This window comes from Bombina bombina, chromosome 3 (genome assembly GCF_027579735.1).
Source record: "Bombina bombina isolate aBomBom1 chromosome 3, aBomBom1.pri, whole genome shotgun sequence".
NCBI classification, from domain to species: Eukaryota; Metazoa; Chordata; class Amphibia; order Anura; family Bombinatoridae; genus Bombina; species Bombina bombina.
The window spans coordinates 1210167330-1210189983 of NC_069501.1; the positions used below are offsets into that span (position 1 = coordinate 1210167330).

Below are 22654 nucleotides of genomic sequence, written 5' to 3' on the forward strand. Positions count from 1 at the left end.
TTTTTTTTTTTTTTTTTTTTTTTTTGCAAGCTGAAAAGGAACCCAGGACCTATATCAGTGGATTACAAATACTGTTACAGAAGCTGGTTATAGTACACATGAAAGGAGAAAGAGGTGGATATAGTATACAGATTTAAAGGGACATTTTACACTACATTTTTCTTTGCATACATGTTTTGTAGATGATCCATTTATATAGCCCATCTGGGAGTGTTTTTGTAACAATGTATAGTTTTGCTTATGATGTTTTTTTTTAAATAATATTGTGCTGATTTTTAGCACAATATTATGATTTTTACAGTGTCAGATGTCGACCCAGATCTATAGACTCCTGCTGTTCCTGTTTGTCCAAAGAAGTGTTCTCAAAGTACTGGCCCCAGGGCCATATATGGCCCTTTAAGATAGTTTAATTGGGGCCCATTCAATTTTTTGTTTTAAGCAGTGTAACTAGTTGGTATTCTATACAGGTACAAGATAACTATAAAGGCAAGCATGCATTGTCCAATATAGACTTCCACCATGCACTGCTTGTATGCATGCCCTTTTTACACTGTTACACCGTTCCAGTATTTTCACTTTACTTGGCATTCACAAGATATAGATGACTGTGTGTGTCTATTGCGGGATACAAATCCCATCTTTGCGCTTCCACTTCCTAGAATATCCAGTTCCAGAACACTTTGTCAGTGGTCCCCAGGTACATTAAGCTTGATACCCCTGGTCTAAAGGGTCTTTTCATATGCGGGGGAGTGGGAAAGTGTCCGCTCTTCCGGATTTCCCCGCTCTTTTCACTGGGTGTCCCAGCCTAACCTCATCAACAGTGCTAAACTGGGAGCTTCTAAGTAAGTTTTTACATTTTTAGATAAGTATCTGTGCATATTCTTTTTTGTAGTAATGTCTATTACATGTAGTTATATGGAAATTGGTGTACACTGTCTCTTTAAAGAGATATAGGAGGAAGGTAAAATTAAAGAAGGAAAAAAAGGAAGATGGAAGAGTTTTTTTTTTTTTTTTTTTTTAATATTTTTAGCATGGTTTTTTTAGTTTTAGAGTAATTTTAATTGGTTAATCATTCAAATTTGGATTGTTTTCTACTTCCAATAAAGTATAGATGAAAAGATGATCAAACTCCAAACTATCTTCTATTCAATGATCTTCTTCAAACTTGGTATGGGTTGATTCTGTGTACATAGATTTGCGGGGAGCAATGGCATTGAAGGGCCATAAAGTCATGATTCAGAAAGAACATGCAATTTTTTAACAATTTTCCAATTGATTTCTCTTATCCAATTTGCTTTGATCTGTTGGTATCCATTGTTGGGAAAAACCTGCATTGGTAGGTTCAGAAGCAATGCACTACTGTGAGCTAGCCACTTGTCACTGTCTCACTCAATGTATTCAGCTAGGCCCCAGTAGAGTATTGCTCTCCTTCAACAAATGATTCCAAGAGAATGAAGCAAATCTGAAAATTGTATGCTCTACCTAAAATCCAAAAGATATCTTTTATGATTGTGTCCATTTGAGGTCTGTTTATCAACTTTGTATATTAATTTTATAAAATATTGCTCTGGAGAAGAGGCATGTTATAACTGCAGACACAAATTTACAGGTTTGAGAACTACAAAACCAATATTATGTGATATTATCTACAGAAAAAGTGTCCAAAATAATCTGACACACATTTGAGAGAGCATGACATTGTAAATGGATTAATGGAATTAATTTACGAAAAAAACTTTAACCATGAATATACAGCATCTTGCTATAAAATTAAAACCTAATCTATATTTCAGGATGAATAACCTTTGTATTATAATGCATCTTAAATAGAAACTATCTTTAGATAGGGTTTTTTTTCCCCTTCAAAAAGCATCTCACATTTTGCTGCTCAATTTAAAAAAACAAACAAACAGTGTCTATTGGACTTCGTTACTGCTAAAAGACCTTAGTGATTTGCATAAAGCCTTTTTCTGTGAGCTTCAGTCTAAACTACCAACTGTTCTTTTATTTATCAACCAGTAAAGCTTTCAAAAAGACTTTAATTTGTTCTGTGTATCTGTTCCTGCATTCACAGTTCCATTCACCTTAACTCCCTCACTATTAGCCTCTGTTTTCCTCTTGGGATGTTCTGCTACAATTTTTCCTGCGATTCCCTCTGTTTCCTATACCTCGGAATACCAAGAAGGTTGGAGATCTGGACAGTAGATTTGAGGAATGGAGATGCACTAAACCTTTGGCTAAACCTAAACTTGTAGAGGGAAGCAAACTAATGAGTAGGGATACGATTAACAAGAGACGTAAAAACGTCTGTATCTTTAAACATAACCAGTTGCAACGCCTTTATCTGAATATAGACACCCACTTTCTTCAAGTCTTTATGCCCTGTAGGTGATTTTGCCAAAAGTCCCCTAACCTTGTCGGGAAAAGTCTTGTGGAAAAGCTATCACACTGCCTTTCCAACTTGCACACAAAGGTCTCCATTTATTAAACAGTGCTGCTTCTGAGGGATCATCGTTTCAGGCTTGGTGTTCCTTAAAGGGACACTCAATCAAAATTAAACTTTCATGATTCAGATAGAGCATGCCATTTTAAACAACTTTCCAATTTACTTCCATTATCTAAATGTGCAAATTCTTTTTATATTTAAACTTTTTGAGTCACCAGCTCCTACTGAGCATGGGTAAGAATAAGTGTGTATGCATTTGTGAATGGCTGATGACTGTCACATGGTACGTGTATGCATTTGTGAATGGCTAATGGCTGTCACATGGTACAGGGGGAGTGGAAAAAGACATAACTTTTAAAATGGTCAGAAAAAAAATCTACTACTCATTTGAAGTTCAGGCTAAGTGCTATTGCATTGTCTTGTTATCTTGCATTTGTTGATTATGCAAATCTACTGTGTTGACTGGTCCTTTAACCTCTCCGCCACCTAAAAGATCCATTATGATCGGGATAATTGACAGTCTCTGCTAGCGGTCAATTGGCCGCCAGTGAGCAGGGGGTGGCACTACACAAGCTAAAAGGAGGCAGATTGAAAACATCCTGATCCAATATGATTGGGATGATTGTCAGCCCCTGCTAGTGGCTGATTGGCCGCCAGTGAGCAGGGGGCGGCATTGCACAATGTATAGCGAATCATGTTCCCTCGACATTTAATAAATGGAGCCCATAGAATGCAGGAAGATTTGGGAAAACCCATTGATGATTGAGCTTGGAAACACATTTTTAGCCATACCCACAAATCCCCCATACACCCATTGCAACTGGATATGAATTATAAACTATTACTGTGCTCTTAAAAATGATATACCAAGGAGCCTCCAGAGGGTTTGGAGGGGGTGCAGGGAACACTGTAGCCTTTTCACAGTATTGTGCAATTAGCCCGTTGTGGGAAGCATTTGAATCACATTTTCAGGAATGATTAATATCTCCTTCACACTAACACATTGAATGGCCCTTCTAAATGATCCACCAAAGTTCCCATGTATGTTGCAATTTTTATTTGAGTTAGCCACAGGCAACAATCAATTATGTGATTTCTAAATATATTGGGTAGAGTCTCTAATATTTATTTATAAAACAAAAGTAAATGTAGACCCTCCCTATCTGAAAGGGGGAAAAAATAATAATGACAGTATATTTGAATGAAAGGGGTTCTGTTGTCCACTTGATATGAATTACACCATTTGTTATGTGAATAGATCGCCTCTGACAATAATTTGTAAAACTCAGTTGGAAAGCCATCTGGACCTTTGTGGTTTTTGCACAAGAGGATTATTACTGTTCCGTAAATGGTACATTAAAAAAAACCTGTGTGAAATAAGTCTGGGTAGTATAGTATCATTCTGCTTTGCTTTTTAATCTATTGGATGTTAAAATATATCTTTATTAAAGGGACAGTCTAGTCCAAAAAAAAACTTTCATGATTCAGATAGGGCATGTAATTTTAAACAATTTTCCAATTTACTTTTATCACCAATTTTGCTTGTTTCTCTTGGTATTCTTAGCATATGAACCTCCTAGGTTAAATGGACACTGTACCCACATTTTTTCTTTTGTAATTCAGGAAGAGCATGCAATTTTAAGCAACTTTCTAATTTACTCCTATTATCAATTTTTCTTTGTTCTCTTGCTATCATTATTTGAAAAAGAAGGCATCTAAGGTTTTTTTTTTTGGTTTCAGTACTCTGGACAGCACTTTTTTTTTATTGGTGGATGAATTTATCCACCAATCAGCAAGGACAACCCAGGTTCATTACCAAAAATGGGCTGGCATCTAAACTTACATTCTTGCATTTCAAATAAAGATACCAAGAGAATGAAGAAAATTTGATAATAGGAGTAAATTAGAAAGTTGCTTAAAATTTCATGCTCTATCTGAATCACGAAAGAAAAATTTTGGGTACAGCAACTAATTTCTTAAGAATGCATTTTAACAGTTTTTTCACCACTAGAGGGTGTTAGTTTCTGTTTCCCATATAGATAACACCGTGCGCGTGCACGTGAAGTTACCTGGGAGCCATCACTGTTTGGCTAAACTGCAAGTCTGTCAAAAGAACTGAAATAAAGGGGCAGTCTGCAGAGGCTTAGATACAAGATAATTACAGAGGTAAAAAATATATAAATATAACTGTGTTGGTTATGCAAAACTAGGGAATGGGTAAAAAAGGGATTATCTGTCTTTTAAAACAATAACAATTCTGGTGTAGACTGTCCCTTTAACTTGTGCATTGGCAATTATTCTAGTATTCCTTAGTTACTCACTCCTAACGGTAACCAAAGTAAAAAACATTAGGTTTAGGATCCAATTACAGAAATGTTATTTCCTCTTCAACTACTCTGGTCTTTGGATTTGACAAATAAACAATCCCTGAGCAGGGAAGATACTTGTTTCCTGGTTCAACCCATTGGCATGGTGTGGGTGAGGTGAGGAAATCCTTTGCTGTCTGTTGCAAATGAGGAAATGCACAAGACAGGATGGACAATAGAGTGATCGCTTACTCATTGTGCTAAAAGTAAAGATATCTAAAGGTAGTCTTATTTTTTTCATTCTGAATTTGAGTTATTATGATGCTAAGGAACTATAGTCACACTGACTGGGTATTACTTCCATTTCTTTTTGAAATCGTGGTGTTTATCTATTTTCAAAGATACAAAAATATAGCCAATATTTTGCTTTTGTGTTTATTTTTTTTTATAGAAGGAAGTTTGCCATTTTATGAATTGGCACATGTGCTCTCATGCTAACCATTTTGCTACACAAATCTCCCAAAAAAAGGTGTAAAGACCAGCACTCCCTTTGCCAAATCTCCCCAGCTTTTAGTGTTTCCCCAAAAGTCAATAATGAACCAAAAAATGAAAACCTACATTTGTAGCTAACAGTGATTAATTCCCTGTGTATTTATGGCTTGACAAATTCCAGGAGCCATGGACCCATGTCTTATACTTGTATATATTTTGAATATTTTAGAATAAATATTCATATATATATATATATATATATATGATAGATCAATAGATATACACTGCTGCCTGCCTCCTAAGAAAAGCTGGCTTTGCAGTAATCTTGGAGGCTTCTAACGTTAAATTAGTCAATGACTGTGTATATGAGTAGGCTTACCATTATTTTTAGAGGTGAAACTGGGAACACCTGGTGCGGTGTCAGTGGGGGTGTGGTCAGGGGCGTGGTCAAAGGGGCATGAAGATTACCGGTCCTTTTAAAGTAGTAGCTTTTATGCGTGTAATGTTTCGTGGATACTCTACCCTTCCTCAGTCAAACAATAAGTGAATCACACAGTTTGAATAGACCATAATACCACCCCTAGTTAAAAAGGCACCATTACGTTGTCATTGCAACCCATACATAACATGAACAAATAAATCATTCATCTAAATCTCAGAAAAGCATATACATCACACAATTTAATATCTGCAGTGTAATATGTGTTTTATGTGTCTAATTAAGGAACAGAACTGGATACTGGTAAGGTATAAATACATTGAATGAAATAAGTAAAAAAGAAACACATAACTGCTATCCTGCATGAAGTAAAGCAAGATCCACGCCAAAAATCCTGCCTGTCTGCACTTCCTGGTCATACCCACATGATTCTCTTAAACGTGTATCACCGGTGATGTCACCAGGGGTCGGGGGGTGTCAAATTACTTGAAAAGTAAACAAAGTAGTACTACAAAATTAAAAAACCCTATGCTGCTCACTCAGCCTGTATTACTAAATGTGAACTTTGAAGGGCACGAACGTTAAGATAAGCAGGGCTGTATGTAACAAAGTATCAGCATCCAAATGTGCTGGAGAGCCACTGCCACAGACTCACAGTTGGGTCATTTTGAATAATCTGTCCGGGTTTCATGCGGTTTGTAACCCAGACACATGATTCGAAACCCGGAAGTGGCAACCCTACTGGGACAGAATAAACAACTGGGTGGGACACTGGAACAGCGCCTCTAAACAGGGACAATCCCAGTCAAACTGGGACTTCTGGTAAGCCTATATATGAGGCCTACGAGACAACGGGCAGTTCATATTACATGATATTTAGCAGGGTGGATTTGATCTAAATAAAATTGATTTAAATCACAAATTAACCCACTGGTCAGTAAGACTGATTTTAAATCATGGTTTTTCATTTTTAGAATACATTAATCGGTTAATCTATTTATATTCGATCAACTTTTTACCTGTAATTTATTGGAAGGCAAAAATAATTACATTAATAATTCGTTTTATTTAAATAAAAAAAGTTAACTTTTTGAAACTTAGTATGGGTTAATTCTGTGTACATAAGATTTGTACGGGAGCAATGGCATTAAAAGGACAGTAAAGTCAAAATGAAACTTTCATGATTCAGAAAGAACATGCCGTTTTTTAAAAAAAACATTTTTCCTTATCTAATTAGCTTTGTTCTCTTGGTATCCATTGTTGGAAAAACCTGCATTGGTAGGCTCAGAAGCAATGCACTACTGTGAGTTGGCTGCTTGTCACTGTCTCGCCAAATGTATTCAGCTAGAACCCAGAAGAACATTGCTCTCCTTCCACAAATGATTCCATAAGAATGAAGCAAATCTGATAATCGATGTCAGAAAATTATATGCCTTATCTGAAACCCAAACGTTATCTTTCATGATTATGTCCCGTCTATTTATCAGCTCTGTATGTTAATTGTATAATATTTTTCTGTGAAGAAGGAGCATGTTATTTCTGCAGACACAAATTCACAGTTTTGAGAACTTCAAAACCAATAACTTGTGGGGATATCTTAAAGATGGAAAAATTGTCTAAAATCTGCCAAAAACCACAATGGGAGAGCATGATATTGTGAATGGATTAATGGAATTAATTTATCAAAATAAAAACAAACCTCACAGCCATGAATATAGAGCATCTTGCTATATAATTAAAAACGTATCTTTTATATTTCAAGATGAATAACCTTTTGGATTATAATGTATCTTAAATAGAAACTTTCTTTAGACATTTTTTTTTTTATGAACAATTAAACATATTTAACCTTTTTTCATGTTTAAAAAATTATATATATATATATATATATATATATATATTTTCTATCTAAATGGATATAATATATGGCAAGGTGTTTTGAATGGAAAGGGCTCATGTGTGTTTATGTATTTATTTATTCATGTGTGTGTGCATACAAAGCTATATATCTTTAAACATGTGCGCACATACATTCACATTACCTAATACAGAGTTTTATGATCCACTGAAATATATCCACAAAAGAAAATAAAGTGACATACTTAATTGAGACCAAACAAAAGCTAGAAAAACCTCCGTATTTGTTTATAAGGCCTTTCACAGATGAGAAAATATTCTGTTGCTTATCCATCTGATCCTGCCATACTCCAGCCCTAAAATACCAGGCAATAATCCTCTTAACTAGAAAAAACAACAAACACCATACGTATGTTTCGGCCTTTCTGGAGGCGCAGTTGCATCTTTCAAGGGCAGGGGTATCAAGTTCATTGAAACTGGGGGGCCACTGGACAAGTGTTCTCCCATGGGGGCCACTTGAACAGAGTGAGTGCTTTGGAACTGGATATTATAGAAACTGGAAGTGATTTACCCAAGTAGAAGTGCATGGTAGGAGCTATAGTCCACAATAGACATAGACAGTGTATATTTACCTTGTGAGTGCCAAATTAAGTGATCATTCTGCAACTTAATAAAAAGTGACATTTATCCAAGCAGTGCATAATGGGGGTCTACACTAGACAGTGCCTGCTTGCCCTTATATTTATCTAATGAGTGCCTTTTATACATCAACTTGTTACATAGCTTAGAAACCTAAAAAAAATGGGCCCAAATGAATAATTTTACCTAATAAACAAGGGAGGACGAGATTAAACAAACAATCTTGAGGGCCGCATCTAACCCCAGGGCCTGTACTTTGAGACCACTGCTCTAGGGCATGTGTGCAAGGAGTCCATATCTGGATTCTGGCATCAGACTGATAAAGTTCTGTAAAAAGCACAGGTCCAGATTACAATTGGAATGTTATTTAATGCTCCCGCTCAAGCGTTAACTGCGCTAGAAGTAACCATTTTTGCACACGTCAGGTTGCGCTCGTATTATGAGTTGTAAAATGTTTTTACTTGTGCGCTAACCCGACTAGCACAAAAAGGTGAATGTATAATATTGCTCGCGCGATAACTTATTCCTATAGATGTCAATAGAGCAAAAAAAGTGGGGGGAAAAACACTCATCTCGCAAGGCAACCTGATCACATATTCTCAAGTGCGCTAACCCAACATGAAAATATGAATACTTCACATTCCAGTATTCTTCACATAAAAGAACTTGTTCTATTTATTCGTAGATAGTGTTTTGGTACAATATAGATTTATACATGTACACTTTTTTTGTTTCGCAAAACTGTTAACCAGTGCTCTCAGGACGTGCTGATCATTCTTAGTGTAAATTGCAAGCGATCGCGTTTACTTTCAATTATACAGAATATGTGTTTATATGCAGATGCTAGACATATTTTTTTTTTATTTAAATATAAAAAATGCTAGGTGTTTTGATAAAAGTGTAATCTTATTACAATTTACAGCATTGGTTATTACAAAGGAAGAGATTTGCACAATTTGATTTTATAAATTCATATTGTGATCTGGAGAATAGACCTCAAGTGGTGTGTCAAACTGTCTTATAGTGTGACATAACTGCTCTGCAATAAAAATACATTTGGGAGAGAGAAATGTTAGTGTTGTAGTTCTAAAAACCGGAATAATTTGTTCCATTTTGTTGTTTCCACAGATAGATCAGTTTGGTTTTGCTGAAGATTCCACGTACAAACAGCGCTATCTAATTTCAGATGATCACTGGAAGAAACCCGGTGGGCCTATACTATTCTACACTGGCAATGAGGGAGATATCGCCTTGTTCTGCAATAACACAGTAAGCATTACTGATGTGATAAATACATTCTGCTTACTGCATCTTCTATCACATACACTGATGTGTAGCCTTAGTAGTATTAAATGGTAATAAAACATGTGCACCCCATGATTCTCAACTAGCATAATGTGTGCACTTATTGGTCATATTGCTGCATAACAGGTACACTGAGACCTACCAGTAGATGATGCTGATTGGGTAAATTATGCAACAATAGTCTTCTTTAAAGGAACATAAAGCCTAATTTTCAGGCAGAGAATATAAATGTAAACAACTTTCCAATTTACCTCTTTTATATAATTTGCTTCATTCTCTTGGTATTCTTTGTTAAAGAGCAGCAATGCGAGCTAGCTGGATGCATTGAGTGAGCCAATCACGAGGCATATCTGTGCAGCCACCAATCAGCATACCTAGGTAAACTTTTCAACAAAGGATACCAAGAGAACAAAACAAGAGATGAGATAATAGAATTTAATTTGAAAGTTGTTTAAAATCACACGCTCTGTCTGTTTCACAAAAGAAAAACCAACTGTGTTTCATGCCCCTTTAAGTACTAAGACGATTCCGCAGTGCTCTCAATTTTTGGCATTCGGAATTTGGTGCATAAGGTCTTAAGACACAGGATTTATTTTATACTTTGCAGCTCCTGAGCAGAAAGTGTACATTTTGCTGCTCATGACTGGCTCACTGTAATGCTTGTGACTTTACCTATGTGTTTTTAACTTCGCTAACAATTAAGTATTTGTAATGTTTGCATTGGAACGTCCATTTTAAGTAATCAAAAAATGTTCCTCTTTAGCAATGACTTAAATGTAAATGTGACCGTTGTTTCATGTGATCTTTTTTTCTATGTTCCTTTAATTTTGCAAGTGTATTCACAAAGTATTCAGTTTTGCTTTCATATGCTTGCATGTACATTTCAGTGATTTATTTTTAACACAGTGTGGGTACAAATGTTTGGGCAAGTACATACTGTACTGTGTATGTATATATATATATCTCATATCCCCCCATCCAAAGATTAGGCACATATTTGAAATGAACCAAGATAAGAGAGAAATGTATATATTTGATTGATTTTATTATATGTACTTTTCAGGGATTCATGTGGGACGTAGCAGAAGAGTTTGGAGCCATGTTAGTTTTTGCTGAACATCGGTACTATGGCGAATCTTTGCCTTTCGGCGATTTATCATTCAGTGTAAGTATCGTTTGAATTTATATTTAAATATTTGTTATTTATATGGCAAGGAGTACAGCATGTGCAATTTTTTATTTCTGTGCACAATTAAAATATGACTGAAATTTTTTTTTTCTTTTGTATGATGAGTCCACAGAGAAACCGTGACATGTGAGCTATAATTTCCACTACTAGGAGGAGGCCAAGAACCTACACCTCCCTGCACTGCACTGGTTTGTTCTTGGCCTCCCAGGAGAGAGGCTGAAGATAGGTGATCCAGCTACTTAAGGATTATTATATGGGAGCTCAAACTGATGAGAGTCCCATTACTCCTTGGACATATTATTCAAGATGAATTAAGCAATGGAATGCAAGCACTGTGAATGATGCAGGGGCACAGTATCTCCCTCAGGTGTTGCAAGGACATGACCTTAGCCTCTTCCTGTGGGATTTAAGGTATTTCCTCCCATATCCTCTGCTACCTGTGCGTCACTGGAGGGGCTCTCTACTGGATACATCTGTAAATTAACCTGGTGAGCTCAGTGGAGGGGTACTTTCGGTTGATAAGTACTTTATCTGAACTCATTCGGCCCGCAAGTATTGGTATATACATGGTCATAACATAGGCAGTTTACACAGACATTCTTGTGTTTACACATCTGAGGGGGGATTTGCAGTATCTCCATTGTCCTAGTATCATACCTTAAGGGTCCTTTTCTCATTTTTCACAATTTTTTTGTTTTCATGACACTATTATTTTAATCTAAAACATCTTCAAGAGTTCTCTGACAATCATTACGCTACCTTTTTTATTTTTTACGAGTGCTGTTCTGTCTGAGGGCAAATTACTTTTGTAGGAACTCTTTATTAAGTTGTAGCGTGAGAGGGCAGTTAGTCTCAGTTCTCCAAGGTCCTCCTTTCTGAGCCTATGCACAGCATAGATATCAAAACTTTTGTCCTAAAGGTTCTTTTTCTTTTAGCTATCTCCTCGGCTAGAAGGCTTTCTGAATTCTCTGCTTTATCTTGTGAATCTCCCTTTCTGTGTTTTTTTTGTTTGTTTTTTTTTTTTTTCATAAAGAGAGTCAATTCTTTATACCAAGTATGATTTATTTTCTTCCAAAGGTTGTCTCTTCAGACAATTTCAACCATGAAATTGTTGTTGTTCCTTTGTGTCCAGAGCCTTCTAATTCTAAAGAACAGCTTCTGCATAATCTTGATGTTAGAGCATTAAATTATCTTCAAGCTGCTAAAGATTTCAGACAAAGTTCTAGTTTATTTGTTCACTATTCAGGTTCTTTTAAATGTCAGAAGGCTGCTGCAATAGCATTAGCTTCTTGGCTCAAAAGTAATTCTCAAAGCTTACTTGGTGGCAGCGCATGTGCGCATGCACGAAACGCGTTAGATAAGAGTTTACCTTTGCTGACTGAAGCCAGTATCCCAATAAATTAGTGGATATACCATGAGACTCAGCGTGTTCCTTTTTCCTCATTTTATTGGTGGTAAGAAAGTTGCCCCCCTAAGCGTATAACAGCTAATTTAACCAGGGCAGTTGCTACTTTTTTGACTTTCAAAAATGATGCATCCTTGGAGCTGATTTGAAAAGCTGCAGCTTGATCTTCTTCTTTACATACATTCTCCAAATTTTATAGTTTAATATTTTTGCTTCCTGAGATGCAGCTTTTTGCAGCAAAGTCCTTCAGGCTGTAGTGTCTGGCAAATAGGAACCGCCTTAATTGTCCCACCCTTTTCTTCCCATGGACTCTCAGCTTGGGTATTAAATCCCACATGTCAAGGTTTCCCTGTGGACTCTCATCATACAAAAGAAAACAAAATGCATACTTACCTGATTATGTTGTTTTTTGTGTTTAATTATAAAACATACTTTTATAAAAAGGAAGGACCTAAATGAAGACCTATCTGAAGTTGTAAGGGAATTTTAAGAAATCCGCATTAACTAAACATGTTTGGGAATATGGATTAACTTGGTTGGTCCATCAATATCTAAGGGGCCAATTGTCAAAAGCTTGCTGTCATGGAGAGAAATCTGCCTATTTTTACTGGCTGTTATATTGTAAAGTGTATCTCCGTGACTTACACACCCCCATCTACAAATCCATAGCTACACATTTTAATATTTTAGAGGCATTTAGAATATACTTTTGATGTGCCATATAAGTCCCATATAAGGTATAGCAGAAATGATCCAATTGCATTTTTGCAACTCTCCCTATCGGCTGCATGAATGATTCACATGGGTGATTGTGTTTTGTCATAGTAAGAGGTGAAGGTTCACAACAAAATTTGCTATCAAAGTTAATAGCAACCACATGCTTCTCTTAGGCAATGTCTGGTCACATATAATCAATAAATAAATATATAGTACTGCAAATCGTAGGCTTAGCATGTGAGGAGTGTGACCTGAAATCTGTATCCAGAGCACTAATCTCACATTACGGAGTTTGTTTTGTGGTATATACTGTGAAACATGTCACTCTGGTATGGGGCAGTTTTTAGAGATACAGGTCCATCTCTACTCTCTATCGGCTGCATATTAAACAATCATAATGTAGAATAACTTTACATTTTCTGCTGAGTCTCTGCAGATCAAATCTTAACATCAGCACCATATTTTTCAGGATCCAAAACATTTGAATTATCTGACATCTGAACAGGCTCTAGCAGACTTTGCAGTCTTACTAAGGCATCTTAAAGGGACCATTGATGGAGCCCAAAACAGCCCAGTGATAGCCATTGGCGGCTCTTATGGTGGAATGCTTGCTGCCTGGTTCCGAATGAAGTACCCGCATGTTGTGGTAGGGTAAGTGCATTATCCTTCACAGTTTGTTTTTTCTTATCGTGTTACAGCTTTCCAAGGCATAGCAGCAGTAAAACTGATGTCTGTGACTAATGACATCCTACTGTGAAAGACACATTTAACTAGTGTTGTTTTGCATTCTAACCTCATTCAGTTCAAGGGAAACTACCTGGTTCGCAGATAACTTTTCCTTGAAATACACTTAAACCTATAATCTCCCTATAGATCATCTGCTAAACCTGCAATAAGTTGTCACCTGAGATGTTCCTGAAGGTCATCCAAAGCCCCAAGTGTTTTCACCATTGGAGTACCAAGTGGTGTTCTAGTTTTACTGGGAAACAATCAGTTTGTAGTAGTTCTCTATTCATTTTATTAACACAAACATTTCTTAGGGCATTCAGCCATTTAAAATTGTTTTACTTCATTCTGTAAGTGGATTTAGATGGTATACAGTGTTCTCAACAGAAAATATTGGAAGGCCAGTTGGCCTAATAAAGTAGCCGGGAGGGGGCCAATGTAATACTTTTGAAATATTATTACCTTTTTCTGTAGTTTACAATTGTTATTAAAGCTATCCAAAGCACAAATTAATTGCATAATTTAATTTTTAAATATAATTGTTATTTTTTTGCAACAAAAATTGAAAAATATATAATATTGGCTAATTTTAGCTTAAAAGGACAGTCTACTCCAGAATTGTTATTGTTTTAAAAGATAGATAATCCCTTTATTATCCCCCAGTTTTGCATAACCACCAGTTATATTAATATACATTTTACCTGTGTGATTACCTTGTATCTAAGCCTCTGCAGGCTGCCCCTTATTTCAGTTCTTTTGATGGACTTGCATTTTAGCCAATCAGTGCTGATTCCTAGGTAACTCAACAGGTGTGAGCAGAATGTTATCTGTATGGTACATTCAGATAAGAGGTGGCCTTCAAGGGCTTAGTAATTAGCATATGAGCCTACCTAGGTTTAGCTTTCAACTAAGAATACTGAGAGAACAAAGCAAACTTGATGCAAAAAGTAAATTGGAAAGTTGTTTAATATTGCATGCCCTATCTGAATCATGAAAGTTTAATTTTGGCTAGACTGCCCCTTGTAATATTGGCTAAAATTTTAGACAGGTAGTCTATAAAATGAGTCTGGGTGTTGTGCCCATTAAAAAGATAATGGAGAGAATGCAAGTAAAGAACTACCAACTGTGCTGAAAATTCAATTTATAATTTTTGATGTCGGTATATGGAATGTATAAAATATTGGCAGATTATAAGATATTTGATCAAGGGGTGGTGTATTAGACACATTATGTAGGCAAGGACGGTGGAATTTTCTAAAGACCCATAGAGTTTTAGTTGGTTTAAGTCCATATTCTTTTTTGAACCGGACAACACATTTAGTTGTAATTTAGGTAGAAATGCGTGTTTCTGCTCAAGCCAAATCTGTTGTGGTGGGAGATTGGATTTAGATCCTGGTTTCTCAACAGCCGGGCCGTGGCCCAGTGCCGGGCCGTGACAGCCCTGCTGGTGGGCCACGACCCAACATGCCCCCACTACATACTCTTGACAGGCCCACCACTCCACACATCAGGAATGCCAGGCAGGCCTTTCAGAGTGCTATTACACATATGTGTGGGCCCTGGGCATGTAGCGGCAGTGCAATTGGAGGACAGCATGGGACAGGGAGCAGACGGTACTGGACAACGACATGTATCAGTGTGTGTGTATATATATATATATATATATCTGGTTCCTGGACATGTCCGGCTAAACTTTACTGGGCCTTGAGGTCACTTGGGTTGAGAACCACTGATTTAGATTGTGTTACATTTTGATAACTTTATGCCGAGAGCATATACTTTATGCAGTAAATATTATTAGCACAGGTCAGTTCATGAGCATGTTCTCATTTTTGCAAAATTTAAATATGTACCTGTAAATATGCTTATTCTGCATTTTCTAATTATTTAAAGTGCCATTGAAGTAACAACTGACACTTCATATCTTTAAGCCCTTATAACTTTTTTTTTTTCCCCCAAATAATTTTTATGAGACAGTGTTATTATGAATGTGACTGTTAAATTTAATTTTAATAATTTTTTTTTTTGTGGCACTATTTTGTCTTGCGTAACCGTTAAAGGGACAGTCTACCATAGAATTGTTATTGTTTTAAAAGAGAGATAATCCCTTTATTACCCATTCCCCAGTTTTGCATAACCAACACAGTTATATTAATATACTTTTTACCTCTGTGATTACCTTGTATCTAGGAACCTTCTTCCAGCCTCCTGATCACATGACTGTGACTGCTTATTATCTATTGTCTTAAATTTAGCATTGTTTTGTGCTAAATCTTAAATAACCCTCTGTGCCTGAACACAGTGTTATCTATATGGCCCACGTGTACTTTCTGTCTCTTTGTGTTGAAAAGAGATTTAAAAAGCATGTGATAAGAGGCAGTCCTCAAAGGCTTAGAAATTATCATATGAGCCTACCTAGGTTTACTTTCAACTAAGAATAACAAGAGAAAAAAGCAAATTTGATGATAAAAGTAAATTGGAAAGTTGATTAAAATGGAAAGTCCTATCTGAATAATGAAAGTTTAATTTATACTAGACTGTCCCTTTAACCAGAGCTCTGTCGCGCGTTAAATTTGATTGCGCTCAAGTGAGCAAGTTTATTTTTAACTCATAATATGCTCACTATTTCTATCACAAGCAAAGGGCCATGAAACACTCAATATTGTTTGCGCGCTACAGTTAGCATGCCACCCGTAACCTAGCCCATTGTCAGCCATGCAGGTGATTTTAATTTGTAATGTTATTAATTGGACAGAAAGAGAAAAACAAATCCCAATTTGAGATGAGATGGAGAGCCAAACTACGCATGCAACATTGTAAAATATAAAATATATGTTTTCCAAACTAACATGTTTGTTAACCCCACAGAGCTCTTGCGGCTTCAGCCCCTATCTGGCTGTTTGAGGATTTAGTTCCCTGCAATTCCTACTATGAAATTGTAACAAATGATTTTAAGAAAAGTGGACCTGGATGTTCTGAAAGCATCTCAAATTCCTGGGCAGCTATTAACCGCATGGCAGAAACTGGTAAGTTGTAATACTGGGGTAAGTTATCATTGTATGGGTGAATCCTATTGTATGGGTTTTAAATCTGTTACTTAGTTACATAATCATGTGTTATAACCCTCTTAACCTTTACATTTTCATGATTCAGTTAGAGTATAATATAAATTAATAAATAATATATATAATTAAATCACTTAACTTTTTTATTTATTTATATATATATATATATATATATATATATATATATATATATATATATATATATATATATATATATATATATATATATATATATATATATATACAGGGAGTGCAGAATTATTAGGCAAATTAGTATTTTGACCACATCATCCTCTTTATGCATGTTGTCTTACTCCAAGCTGTATAGGCTTGAAAGCCTACTACCAATTAAGCATATTAGGTGATGTGCATCTCTGTAATGAGAAGGGGTGTGGTCTAATGACATCAACACCCTATATCAGGTGTGCATAATTATTAGGCAACTTCCTTTCCTTTGGCAAAATGGGTCGAAAGAAGGACTTGACAGGCTCAGAAAAGTCAAAAATAGTGAGATATCTTGCAGAGGGATGCAGCACTCTTAAAATTGCAAAGCTTCTGAAGCGTGATCATCGAACAATCAAGCGTTTCATTCAAAATAGTCAACAGGGTCGCAAGAAGCGTGTGGAAAAACCAAGGCGCAAAATAACTGCCCATGAACTGAGAAAAGTCAAGCGTGCAGCTGCCAAGATGCCACTTGCCACCAGTTTGGCCATATTTCAGAGCTGCAACATCACTGGAGTGCCCAAAAGCACAAGGTGTGCAATACTCAGAGACATGGCCAAGGTAAGAAAGGATGAAAGACGACCACCACTGAACAAGACACACAAGCTGAAACGTCAAGACTGGGCCAAGAAATATCTCAAGACTGATTTTTCTAAGGTTTTATAGACTGATGAAATGAGAGTGAGTCTTGATGGGCCAGATGGATGGGCCCGTGGCTGGATTGGTAAAGGGCAGAGAGCTCCAGTCCGACTCAGACGCCAGCAAGGTGGAGGTGGAGTACTGGTTTGGGCTGGTATTATCAAAGATGAGCTTGTGGGGCCTTTTCGGGTTGAGGATGGAGTCAAGCTCAACTCCCAGTCCTACTGCCAGTTTCTGGAAGACACCTTCTTCAAGCAGTGGTACAGGAAGAAGTCTGCATCCTTCAAGAAAAACATGATTTTCATGCAGGACAATGCTCCATCACACGCGTCCAAGTACTCCACAGCGTGGCTGTCAAGAAAGGGTATAAAAGAAGAAAATCTAATGACATGGCCTCCTTGTTCACCTGATCTGAACCCCATTGAGAACCTGTGGTCCATCATTAAATGTGAGATTTACAAGGAGGGAAAACAGTACACCTCTCTGAACAGTGTCTGGGAGGCTGTGGTTGCTGCTGCACGCAATGTTGATGGTGAACAGATCAAAACACTGACAGAATCCATGGATGGCAGGCTTTTGAGTGTCCTTGCAAAGAAAGGTGGCTATATTGGTCACTGATTTGTTTTTGTTTTGTTTTTGAATGTCAGAAATGTATATTTGTGAATGTTGAGATGTTATATTGGTTTCACTGGTAAAAATAAATAATTGAAATGGGTATATATTTGTTTTTTGTTAAGTTGCCTAATAATTATGCACAGTAATAGTCACCTGCACACACAGATATCCCCCTAAAATAGCTATAACTAAAAACAAACTAAAAACTACTTCCAAAACTATTCAGCTTTGATATTAATGAGTTTTTTGGGTTCATTGAGAACATGGTTGTTGTTCAATAATAAAATTAATCCTCAAAAATACAACTTGCCTAATATATATATATATATATATATATATATATATATATATATATATATATATATATATATATATATATATATATATATATATATACACATTTATATATATCTTCTAGATTGTAAGTTCCCACGGGAATAGGGCCCTCAATCCCTCCTGTATGTGTTTGTAAATTTTGTCCTGTATCTTACAAGTCTTGTATTGTTTTATTTAAATGAATTGTATCCATGGACAGCGCTGCGGAATATGTTGGCGCTTAATAAATAAAGAATAATAATAATATATATATATATATATATATACATACATACATACATACATATACACACACACTCACTTGCCTGCAGTGAGTGCAGACCCTTTATATGTTTGCTGGTTTTAACATTAAAGGGACAGTCAACCCAAAAATTACTTTAACTTATTTAGATTAGTTAACTAACTATCTTTACAGTAAACTGTAGCCAAATTTCCATCTAAATAAACTTTGGCAGAAAATAAACTTACTAGATCTCATCTGGCAGTTTGGAAATGGCCGCCTGACCCCTCCTTCTCTGACGTCTCCCAAAAGCTTGCACTAGTACAGGATCCTTTTCTCGAGTCTAGTAGTCTCGTCCCTGTGCGCTCCTGCAATTTCAGCTAACAGCTGTTCGTGCCGGGCAGGCAGCGATATGATGGTCTGAGAGTAGAGAGAAATGATATGATGGTTTCACCTATTTGATTCTACAGAAAGAAATACAATTTGCTTACTAAGCAGAGGCTTCATAACGTTCCTTGTTACACAAAATGCCATATCCTGTATAAAAAAAAAATTACGCTGAGCTGCAGGGTTTATTCTCAGCTTAAAATAATGTTATGTGAAGTTTCTGTTATAATCAGGGAATCTTGTAACCAGAATATTACGTTATTGATCTAACCACTTCTGCCCAGGAACAGTCTCTTCTTCAAAATCACCGTAGAGCACAGCTTGATTGCAGCCCGGCGTAGAAATAGGAGTTAATTTTTTTATATTTTTTCAGGTCTGAAAGGTTTGTCTACACCTTTTATGTATCCTATAGCGTAATGGCAGTAAGAAGATTCCCCCTCCCCGCCTGCAGCGTTATACCGACACACATACCCAGTGTCCAAGTGTCTATGAGCAGTGTCGGGCGGGGCCTGGTGTGTGACTGTGAGGGAAGTTTAAACGGTGCCCGGTGCTACAGATGTGAAAGGCTGCACAGTAGTGAGGATTACATACACAAGCACTGATGCACCTTATTTCAGCTAATACAAGGATGTCTGGCTATACAGCCCCCATATTTTTTTAATCTCTGCAGACTGGTTTGTAGCTATAGTTTTTGTCTGATATCTCTAGTATAGTATCCTATAGCGTACATCAGTGGGGGCTGTATAGCCAGACATCCTTGTATTAGCTGAAATAAGGTGCATCAGTGCTTGTGTATGTAATCATCACTACTGTGCAGCCTTTCACATCTGTAGCACCGGGCGAGGAAAGGATCCTGTACTAGTGCAAGCTTTTGGGAGACGTCAGAGAAGGAGGGGTCAGGCGGCCATTTCCAAACTGCCAGATGAGATCTAGTAAGTTTATTTTCTGCCAAAGTTTATTTAGATGGAAATTTGGCTACAGTTTACTGTAAATATAGTTAGTTAACTAATCTAAATAAGTTAAAGTAATTTTTGGGTTGACTGTCCCTTTAATAGTAGTGAGGATTGTAAATGTCAGCTACAATATTGCCTTTGGTACACAATTCCAGATGTGATCTGTGTGGTTAATTTTTTTTTTTTAATTACTATATATAGTAATTCTGAAAAAATTGTCCCGTGCCTAATAGATTAAAGGGGCAGTATACACCAATTTTAATTTAACTGCATGTAATATACACTACTATAAAAAATAGTATGCACAGATGCTAATCTAAAAATCCATTATAAAACGGTTTACAACTTACTTAGAAGCTCCCAGTTTAGCTCTGTTAAAAAGATTAGCTGGAACACCCACTGCAAGTGGGAAATGGCACACTCCCCCCCCTTCCTCTGCAAATAAAGACTCTACACAAACAGGAGCAATCTTGAGTAGCTATCTGATGGTATTCTCCTAAAACTTTGGGGCTTGGTTATGAGTCTGAAAATCCGTACAATGTTATTTAAAAATAAGCAAAACTATACTTAAAAAAAAAAAGCTATATAAATGGATCATCTACAAAACATTTATGCAAAGAAAAATCTAGTGTATAATGTCCCGTTTCCATTCTTTAAAGTATTTCGATTGTTTAAATATGGAAAAGTATTTTAATCTGTATACTGTGCAATGTAAAACCCACAAGAGAACATTTGGAATAATACTGTCTTATACTTGTTATAATATTTCTCTATAATGCCATATACTTGTTATAATATTTATGTATACTGTTGTATACTTGTTATAATATTTCTGTATACTGTCATATACTTGTTTTAATTCTCTATAATATCATATACTTGTTATAATATTTCTGTATAATGTCATATACATGTTATAATATTTCTCTATACTGTCATATACTTGTTATAATATTTCTGTATAATGTCATATACATGTTATAATATTTCTCTATACTGTCATATACTTGTTATAATATTTCTGTATAATGTCATATACTTGTTATAATATTTCTGTATACTGTCATATACATGTTATAATATTTCTCTCTACTGTCATATACATGTTATAATATTTCTCTATACTGTCATATACTTGTTATAATATTTCTGTATAATGTCATATACATTTTATAATATTTCTCTATACTGTCATATACTTGTTATAATATTTCTGTATACTGTCATATACTTGTTATAATATTTCTCTATACTGTCATATACTTGTTATAATATTTCTCTATACTGTCATATACTTGTTATAATATTTCTGTATACTGTCATATACTTGTTATAATATTTCTCTATACTGTCATATACTTGTTATAATATTTCTGTATACTGTCATATACTTGTTATAATATTTCTGTATAATGTCATATACATGTTATAATATTTCTCTATACTGTCATATACTTGTTATAATATTTCTCTATACTGTCATATACATGTTATAATATTTCTGTATAATGTCATATACATGTTATAATATTTCTGTATAATGTCATATACATGTTATAATATTTCTGTATACTGTCATATACATGTTATAATATTTCTGTATACTGTCGTATACTTGTTATAATATTTCTGTATACTGTCATATACTTGTTTTAATTCTCTATAATATCATATACTTGTTATATTTCTCTCTACTGTCATATACTTGTTATAATATTTCTGTATACTGTCATATACTTGTTATAATATTTCTGTATAATGTCATATACTTGTTATAATATTTCTCTATACTGTCATATACATGTTATAATATTTCTGTATACTGTCATATACATGTTATAATATTTCTGTATAATGTCATATACATGTTATAATATTTCTGTATAATGTCATATACATGTTATAATATTTCTGTATACTGTCGTATACTTGTTATAATATTTCTGTATACTGTCATATACTTGTTTTAATTCTCTATAATATCATATACTTGTTATATTTCTCTCTACTGTCATATACTTGTTATAATATTTCTGTATACTGTCATATACTTGTTATAATATTTCTGTATAATGTCATATACTTGTTATAATATTTCTCTATACTGTCATATACTTGTTATAATATTTCTGTATAATGCCATATACTTGTTATAATATTTCTCTATAATGCCATATACTTGTTATAATATTTCTGTATACTGTCATATACTTGTTATAATATTTCTGTATACTGTCATATACTTGTTATAATATTTCTGTATAATGCCATATACTTGTTATAATATTTCTGTATACTGTCATATACTTGTTATAATATTTCTCTATACTGTCATATACTTGTTATAATATTTCTGTATAATGCCATATACTTGTTATAATATTTCTCTATAATGCCATATACTTGTTATAATATTTCTGTATACTGTCATATACTTGTTATAATATTTCTCTATAATGCCATATACTTGTTATAATATTTCTGTATACTGTCATATACTTGTTATAATATTTCTGTATAATGTCATATACTTGTTATAATATTTCTGTATACTGTCATATACTTGTTATAATATTTCTCTATACTGTCATATACTTGTTATAATATTTCTGTATACTGTCATATACTTGTTATAATATTTCTGTATACTGTCATATACTTATTATATTTCTCTATAATGCCATATACTTGTTATA

General features: G+C 35.1%; 2 protein-coding genes across 2 annotated transcripts in view; one reads left to right on the top strand and one right to left on the bottom strand.

Annotated features, from left to right (window-relative positions):
• Window positions 1-18965, bottom strand: part of DDIAS (DNA damage induced apoptosis suppressor) — an 87024-nt gene extending 68059 nt beyond the window's left edge. Inside the window, exon 1 of the mRNA XM_053708668.1 lies at window positions 18867-18965. The gene's annotated coding sequence lies outside the window, so the exon portion shown is untranslated. The remainder of the gene's footprint in view (window positions 1-18866) is intronic.
• The window catches only part of PRCP (prolylcarboxypeptidase), an 83094-nt gene that overhangs the window by 19537 nt on the left and 40903 nt on the right, over window positions 1-22654 (top strand). The window contains exons 2-5 of the mRNA XM_053708670.1: window positions 9308-9448; window positions 10548-10649; window positions 13265-13446; window positions 16390-16547. Coding sequence (XP_053564645.1) covers window positions 9308-9448; window positions 10548-10649; window positions 13265-13446; window positions 16390-16547 — 583 coding nt within the window. The remainder of the gene's footprint in view (window positions 1-9307; window positions 9449-10547; window positions 10650-13264; window positions 13447-16389; window positions 16548-22654) is intronic.